Source organism: Convolutriloba macropyga, unplaced genomic scaffold (genome assembly GCF_964194025.1).
Source record: "Convolutriloba macropyga unplaced genomic scaffold, txConMacr16.3 SCAFFOLD_3308, whole genome shotgun sequence".
Classification (NCBI taxonomy): domain Eukaryota; kingdom Metazoa; phylum Xenacoelomorpha; order Acoela; family Convolutidae; genus Convolutriloba; species Convolutriloba macropyga.
Genome location: NW_027453445.1, coordinates 1 through 9,094, shown reverse-complemented (window position 1 = coordinate 9,094; position 9,094 = coordinate 1). Strand labels below are relative to the sequence as shown.

Below are 9,094 nucleotides of genomic sequence, written 5' to 3'. Positions count from 1 at the left end.
AAATTCATAGATAGCCACGTTTTCTTGAAAACCAAACACTTTAGAAACAGATCTCGTTTTGTGGGTTTTTCTAGTCTTTCTTCTGAACGGGCTGCGTTCAGTTATGCTAATCGAGATCAGAAAAATTTCATTTTGATCATATTTTTCTTTTTTTAACAACTAAATTGAAAATATAACCCAGGGGTTAAAAATTACAAGTTTTAAATGTTGCACAAATTTAGTACAATGTTAAAAATCAAAATTAGTGGTTCCGTTTTATAATCGATGTACTTTTTGTCCAATTTCGAAGAGCTTCAAATCTAGATTGCTGTTTGTAACAATGTGCTATACGCTTCTAGTTTCCTTAAGCTGGTTCAATTTTGTAAAAAAAACATTTTATTTTATTTGTCTTGCTTTCTCATAACGATCAATTCCATGCCGTATTTTCCCTCCATTGACGTGTCTTCCCTTTACTGCTATTTTTTAATTAAAATATTTCTCTTCGTTAGAGTTCAATTTACTTAGCGCATATAGCAGTACTTTGAAAACTAAGAAAGCATAGCTTCTTTAACTTGGTTTTTTTATTGCATTCACAAAAAGAAAATTAATAATACAAATTATAGAAAAAAAATAGAAATAGATAACAATTCATATTGCTTTCAACATAAACTACAGTTTCAGCCACTATCCGTGAACATTTTCGGCCAAACGGGTGAGATGGAAGTTATCGGCTAAAAGTCCATTTCTCCGTGAACAGGCGCCGGTTTCGGCCATACGACTACAGATTGGTTATTCTCCATGAAAGCCGACATCTCATCAATCCGAAAATTATCTGGAATTTCACTTTCCATCTTGATATCAGGCTGACAATTCTCTTCCAAAACTGAACTTACTTCAGCACTTTCGCTTAGCTTTGAGGTCGCGACACTTTCTGTGGACGAATCAGGCGAGTTTGTGATTGTGTTCATACTGCTCGACTCTGATTGGCCGGTTGTGTTTGAGAAGTCAATGACGTCATCGGATGTTGATGACGCAGCATTAGCAGCGGTTGTGGGTGTGTTAGGTGTTACGTCATCAGATTGCAGCAAGTGACTGTGTAAGTTGTAGTTGAGAGAGTGTCTGTCTCGACTCCTCTTTGAGGGAAATGAGCTATTGCACCCTAAAAAGAAAAAAAATTCAGAAAATTCAAAAAATAATTTCAGAATCCCATTAATTTCAGAAAGGCATGAGCACTCATGCCCACAAACAAGTCGACAGGTTTAGTCAACTTACGATTTGACCTTCAAAAATGTCTTTCTTAAAGTTATTTTCTAATCAAAATAAGCTTCAATAAGCAAAAGTTTGAAAAATGTGATAATAGATCTAATTTTTCACTTTTTGCTGATTGAAGCTTAGTTTGATTAGAAAATAACCTTAAGAAAGACATTTTTGAAGGTCAAATCGTAAGTTGACTAAATCTGTTGACTTGTTTTGTGGGCCTGAGGGCTATTGCATCAAGGTGAATCACACAAACCACAAACGGACGTGCCAGGAAAAATTACTATTTTTAAACTCAGATATATTTTTTATTGTTATGGTGTGACATTTTGAATCAAATTCTTTGGTGGTTTATATTTTTTCGTTAATGCAACAGCACTGCAACTTGATCACGTGCATTTTGGTGTGTAGCAAATTTCGAGGGAACACAACAAACGTATTGTTAGAAGGTTGAGAGAGAACAATCTAATGTAAATTGTGCATGAGATAAGCTCGACATAGCTTGACAAGAAGCTCTACTTGTTCAACATATTCTTGGCTAGAGACATGAAGCCTTGAGGAACAAGAAAGAACGTGAGAACGGTTTATAAGCGATGCCCAAGTTCGAGAGCTTAAGAACAGTTGGTGTAAATGGGTAGCACACTAGGCTTGCAAGTGAGAGATGCTGGTTCGAATCCAGTACTGGCCATTTTCACAGTTGTCGCACCTGCTTAGACCAACTAACACCTATTCCATATTCAAGAGAGACAACTATACCCTACAATTGATTTTACCTTTGATCCAGCATGAATGTTGCAGCCTCAAGTGTACATTGTTAAAGTGTTGCTTGAGACAAGTTTTGTTCTTGTATGTCTTGTGACAAACTCCACAGATCAGCCCCTCCACTGTCTCCCCAAAAACTGGCACCTCGAGGTCGAACTCCAGGGACGGGTTCCCACCCCCACCCCCACCTCCTCCACTCTTGTGCTGTTCCTGGGAAGAGGATGAGGAGGAGGAAGGGGAGGGGGAGGCACTCTCACCACGGGTGGCAACCGTGGAACCTGTGACAAAAATGGCATTGCTCTGATATTGAACGTTTTATCGGATATAACATTTTATTTCATGGTTAGGTCTTGGTTACTATGACACCAAGAGTTTAGTCAATCTAAATGAGCTAGTACAGTCCACGTTGCTTACAGTAAATGAGGCTTAATTTTCAGATTTTTGTCTCCACAACAATAAGCAAGGAGGCATAACTTTTTAAAACCCTGTCCGATATTTCAGGTGTCCAATAATATAATCAAATAATGGACTGATAAGAATTGATTAATTAAACTGTTGATCTGTTGTTTTGATAAACATAGTCATGGTAACCACGTTAATTGTTAGTTCAAAGTATTTATGTATTAAAAAATACAATAATTAACCAGAGAAAAAATTGGACACGATTCAATTTACCAATTTCAACTTGACAGGTCGAATAATTATAACTGTATCCTAATTTTAAAATAGTGGATAGTTCATGATTTGAGGGTTGGCTATGATGGCAAAGAGTTGAGAAATCTGAACTGAATTAGCATTTTCATCTGATTTGTCACACTTACTAGCAGTTGTAACAGCAGTCGTTGTGTGAGCCGATGAAATGGAACCCGGGCTGTTCTGCTGACCACACGAAGCAGACGGGGAGGAGGCGGAAGATGCGGTACTATTCACAGTGTAAGTGGAGGGTGGAGTGTGTTTGCTGGCGGATTTCAGTGTGGGCACCATTGTTCCACCCGGACCCATTTCCAAGGAGGCGTTGGGTGGGTAGCTTGTGACGTCACTTGAGGAAGAAGAGGGGAGGGAAGATACGTTGAGTGGTTTGATTTGAATTCGACGAGTCTCTGAAACGATCAACCAATCAGAATTAAATTCTGTTTCATCAATATTGTAGCTGGTCACTTTGTTAGAAAAAACGAAAAAGGCAGTTTTTGAACCTCTTGTTTTAAGTGTCGAGAGTTTTAAGTGCGTAGTTAAAATCAGCATAAGAAATAGGGCTTAATCGCGGACAGTTTGGTAAGCTATGGAAACATTACGATATAACGGTTCTTTTTTGCTAAAAATGCTAAAATTATATTATCTAAATTTACTTATGCTATAACTTTTAACCAAAAAGGCTAAAATTATATTATCTAAATTTACTTATGCTATAACTTTTAGCCAAAAAGGCTAAAATTATATTATCTAAATTTACTTATGCTATAACTTTTAGCCAAAAAGGCTAAAATTATATTATCTAAATTTACTTATGCTGTAACTTTTAGTCAAAAAGGCTAAAATGATATTGCTATAATTTTTAGCCAAAAGGACTAAGAATTATCTAAATTTACGTATTCGATCTTCACTCTATTAATTTCCGTTCACATTAATGCCCATTATGCTCCTCAGATTATCAAGTTGTTGATATTCAAGCACATCCGCGGACATAACTCAAACTTACTTGGCGAGATTCTGCTCACATTGGTCCCATCTCCCGACGCGCTCTTATCCAAGTGGGCAACTAAAGTCTGCAAGCTCTCAATCTCATTCACACTTGCACTGCTCTTTCCATCATTCTGTTTAGCCAATAATGCGGACAAGTTAGCCCCGCTCACAGCTCTCACGACTTCCAATAAACTCGCGTCCGTTTTCTCAATCGCATCGTCTGTTTTGTCTCTAAAACTGACCGTAAATTCCTGATCGCAATTTGAGCTTTTCTTCAAAATGGCGCCCGGCTTTCGCTTCAGCGCGGCAACCGAGGAATTAGCTTCTTTGGTATGTAAGTTTTTGTGTAGCTTAAACATAAGAGGTGACCTAAAAGTGCGTTTGCATGTTTGGCACGTTAGCAAATTTGTCCCGGATGCGCCCGAGTTTTGGGTTGTGCGAGGTCGGGGTGATATTTTAGGAGAGGATGATGAGGAGCTATTGCTGGTGTTGAGGTTGCTGCTCGGTCTACTAGTGGTGCTCCAGTGAGATATCGTGGATGGCTCTATGATCTCTTCGTTCTGATTAATCGTGATCGGAGCGTGAGAGCGGATCTTGGAGTACTCTAAAAACATGCAAAACATGAAAATCAAATTCTGATTTAACGTTGTCAAAAATTGCAATTGTACGTAGAAATTGTCAAAAAAACTGAGATTTCTTCCCTCTATAGACCCCCTCGAAAATATATAGCCCCTTTATAATAGATTTGCTGAGCGGGGGAAAGAGCCCTAAAATTGAAGATTCAGTCAATTTTGGGCCACGTGGAAAATCGCCTTAGTCAATCCCAGAATTCTATCAAAAAACGGATCGATGGCAGAGGTACAAGAGTTAAACATAACCGACTAACGTCGGGGGAATCGCTCTCAAACGACCGCCGAGCGGTTGCCTTCGTCAGTGGCTAGCCACAGTTTAGTGAGGCTAGCTTTAGATTAATTGAAGGGTCGTAGTAAGGTGAGCGCAGCGGGGGTGAAAAAGTGGATTGGGTGGACTGATATGGGGGCGGTGGATGGGTGTGGGTGTGGGGTACATTTCGAAGAACCGCCCCTCTCACCATAAGTATAAGTCTCCAAAACAGTTTGTGTTAATTGCATCTTTATCCCGTTTTCGAAGACGAAGGTCAAATGGGTCAGACGAAAAATCGGCCAAGAGAAAAATTGCATAAAAGAGACAAACAGGATTATTATATTTGCTACGAATGAATTGCTTTTGAGAGCAATTAAAAATGATTTCCTAAAAAGTGCCTGTTAAGCCATTTATGAGATAAAAACATTACTACTATATCTCATTGTTAATGAGGATCAGAGATGATGACATTACGCAGAGATGATGACATTACGCTACATAACAGCTGCTGAAGTGCTGCATCAACTAAAAGAGAGAGAGAGAGAGAGAGAGATAAAACGTGAACGAGAAAAAGAACGAAAATAACCCTAACTGACAGAAATAGAAAGCGAGGTAGAAAAATTTTACATGATGGGATTGGACTCTGCAACTTCTAGTTTTCTAGCCTTGTTAGTAAGTAAATCATAGAAAAAAAAAACTGAGAGGCAAAACTAAAAAAACAGAAGTTTTCAACTTCGCAGTAAAAAAGTTCAAAACCATTTTTTTCTCGAAAGTTCTGTCAAATAACCCATCTCCAAGACTTAAAAAGTTTAGTTGGCCAGTAAGGGTCGTTAAACTCAGAAAAGGACAAAAAAATAGAAAAATTTTGGAAACAATTGCAAATTTTAACAAAATCTTGAGATAATTCAAGCTATAAATATCTTAAGAACCATTTAATTGTCTCAGAAGAGTACCCAGTATCCCTGTTTCAAGCTCGAAATAGTTTCATTGGCTCATAAAGATCCATACACTTGGAACATGATAAAAAATTTCCAAAAATTTGAAAAAATATTCAAATTCTATCCAAAAATTTTTAAGACTGGCGTCATAAAAGATATTGATCACCATTCCATTAACTCTGGAAAGTTTGCACTAGCTTATTATAAAACGTTGGAGGAGGTCCCAGGGCCCCTGGTGCCAGAAAAACATGAAAAAAATTTAAAAATTTTTTTAAAAAAATTGCTTAAATTCCTGATATCAAAATCTTGAAGAACATTCAATTACATCTATATACTATGCAGTAACATATGATCAAATCCTAGGATGAAGTTCCGTGTCAATTGAGGCTTGAGAAACCTAAAAAATGACAGAAAAATAAAACTTAAAGAAATTGCAGGTTTTAAAAAAAATTGCTAAAACTGATACTAAAAACTTGAAAAATAATCCATGACCAACACAATTAACCCAGTAACTTATTATCAAATGCTAACGGAGGTTTTCTGACTCTTGATTCACAAAAAAACCTAAATAATGACTGCAAATGTGAAAAAATTGAAAAAAAAATGGCAAACATTATAAAAAAAAGGCTAAAATTCGTGATGTTAAAATCTTGCAAGAAATTCCATTACATCTAGAAATTATACAGTAACCTTTTTCCAAACTCTAAACGATGTTTCTTGGCTCTTAAGACTGAAAAACCTTAAAAAACGACAAAAATTTTCAAAAAACTTGGAAAAAAAATTTATCAAAAAATTGCTAAAATTTGTGACATTAAAAGGTTGAAAAACTATTCCATGGCCAATACAAATTTGTCAACAACCTTTTGTCGAACTCCTTGGGTTACTTACAAATTGTGTTACTGACACCCCAGGAAGTTTACTGGCCCCTGGGTCCGGAAAAACCTGAATAAAGAAAATAAATGTCAAAAAATGTGAAAAAAATTGCACGTTTCGTCAAAAAATGCTAACATTCTTGATGGTTAAAAGTTCAAACCATTCCATTACCACCAGAAATTAGGCAATAGCTTATTATTAAAACCTAGAGGAGGTTCCTTGACATCTCTGGCTAATAAAAAACATAAACCGACAAATGTCGGAAGACTTGCTCTTGAACGACAGGCGAGGCAATTTAAATCATGGTCTTTAGTATAGATCAATTTTTCTTTATGGGTGCAAAAAACCTCGAACCCACCGGGATCCGAACCACTGACCTCCCGATCCATGGCCACCCTCACTAACCACTGCGCTAGGAGTCATTTCATTTTCCTAGGCTGCAACCGATTTTATATTTAGCAACAAGCTTTACTTCGGAGCACTAGAGATCACTCAAAAATGATGAACGAAAGCGTGAAAAAGTCACATGAGAAATCAAAGAATCTTCTAAAAGCGCAAAATTGTCAAGCGAAAAATTTGCTTAAAAAAGACACACACGTTTACAATAATTGCTATGAACTGCGTTCAAGAGCAATTAATCAAAAAATGTCAAAAACTTTCAAAAAGCTTGAAAAAAATTGTGCAAAACAGTATAAATTTGCGTGTTTTTAGCGAGCGGTTGTTCGCCAGTAGCTAGAAACGGGGGCGGTTTGCACCGAGGGCTGATAGGGGTGTGTTTCAACAGTGGGTGGGGGGTAACAGCGCGCGGGGGTGGGAGGGGGTGGGGCCATAGTTGGGGGGGGGGGGGGGTCAACATTGGAGGGGTCTTCAACCTATCAGAACCGCCTTTCACACTATAAGTAAAAATCTCCAAAACAGTTTGAGCTGAAACAGAGCTGAAAGGTTCTAAGAGCACTTAATGCCCGCTGGGCGCTACCTGTTTATCCCGTTTTTGAGGGCGAAAGCATCAGACGAAAAATCTGTCAAGCGAAAAATCGCATTAAAAAAGACCGACAGGACTAATATAATTGCTAAAAACTTCGTTTGAGAGCAATTAACAAACTTGTAAGTAATCTAAACTTAACACAATAAAATATGTAGGAATTGTATGCATCTGGTTTTAATGATTATCTCCGAATTGAATCTGATTTTGAAACTCGAATTTGATTGATCTGATTAGATTTGTTATTGTGTAAGATCAGTTTTTTGTCTTATCAGATCTGATAAGAAGATGCATCAACTTACAGGCATCTCATCAAACAATTTTGTGAGGAATTTTACACGAAAATCTTACACGATAAAAAAAGGATCTTTTCCGTTTGTGCCCCCCCCCCCAGTACGTTATGCACCCCCCCCCCCCGTTACAGCGCACGTGCCATTACATAGCAAATCGCCATGTAAGAATATGGCACGTGCGTCGGGGGTTTGCAAATAATATGCACCCACCAAGCTTGGGGGAGGGCACAAACGGAAAATATCTAAAAAAGAAGCTGCCCTGTGCTACATGCAGTAAAATTAAAGTAAAATTAATTTACCTGATATTGGGGGTGTTATTTTTGGAACCGGGTTCACAATTTGCGTCTTGGTGGGTAAATTCACCGAGTGAATCAGCCCAGGCGGGGCACGAGGCGAGAAACTCTGCAGCTTCGACTCGCCACCAGACATGGCCTGGAACAACATCGGACTGTGTGTCGACGCTGCCGGAGATCCAGTAACACTGGGCATGGCTGCAATGATTCCCCTCAACTTAGACTGGTACACACTCCTGGTTTCTTCAGTGTTGACCTGTGGCTTTTTTCCAGTTTCCAGAGCCTGGATGAACTTCGTGGCTACATCTCTTGTGTCTGGAAATTTGGTAAAGTGACGCAAGATGACCTTTTCCTCGTCATAACTTGGAAGAATCCAGGAGTTTAGTGTGACCAGACCTTCTTTGTACTTGTAACCCCGCACGTAGTCTTCATAGGTCCAAGCCAAAGAATATATAACCTGAAAGAAAAAGCGTCAAATAAACGTTTGATCAGAAAAACTGCAAACGCTGGGGGGAAAAACAGGCTACAAATTAGGCTCTGCAAGCAATATATAGATTCTGGTGTTATAAAATTGTAAATAATTGTCCACTTAATGTTCAGACCGGCAGCCCATTCAGATTCACAAAATTTCCACCAGAAAATAAAACAAAATTTTCACTTTTATAACCAAGTCCAAGCCGAGGTTAGACACAGTCAATGATAAAACACGACTACAGAGAGACATTTTTAATTTAAAAAATGTCAACATTGTTATTAAAAGTATAATAATTTTTTCCGAGTTTTATGGTATTAATATTATTATATACTTTCACAATTCGAGTGTTACTTTTTAGCAAGAGGATTGTGTAAAAATTATAGTTTCTTTACATTTTATATAATTACACTTGCTCGGGATTCAAGCCTTTCTTAAGAAAAATTTTCTTTTAATATACATACCTGAAGAACCTCACTGTGCTGCAACCTAGCCAACAGTTTGTCCATCAAAATCTTGAGCTTGACAGGAATAGCCTGGGATCCGTAGAGAATCAAAGAAGCCACATCGAACACCACGTCAACGTTGATCGGTTGGGGGGCATCCGAGATCCCATGGTGCAACTTATCTTCCGCGTGTGGGATCCATCCGTGGTTGCAGTTCGTGCACTCTCGTTGATTCCC

General features: G+C 38.2%; 1 protein-coding gene across 1 annotated transcript; it reads right to left on the bottom strand.

The window, feature by feature from the left end:
- Positions 1 to 474: 474 nt before the first annotated feature.
- LOC142358291 (uncharacterized) lies at positions 475 to 9,088 on the bottom strand. The gene is made up of 6 exons (XM_075409722.1): positions 8,876 to 9,088; positions 7,946 to 8,396; positions 3,695 to 4,282; positions 2,820 to 3,098; positions 2,010 to 2,276; positions 475 to 1,138 (listed from the first exon to the last, which is right to left on the bottom strand). Exons 1-6 carry the CDS (start codon positions 8,918 to 8,920, stop codon positions 711 to 713), a joined length of 2,058 nt encoding a protein of 685 aa, XP_075265837.1. The 5' UTR covers positions 8,921 to 9,088; the 3' UTR covers positions 475 to 710.
- Positions 9,089 to 9,094: the final 6 nt, after the last annotated feature.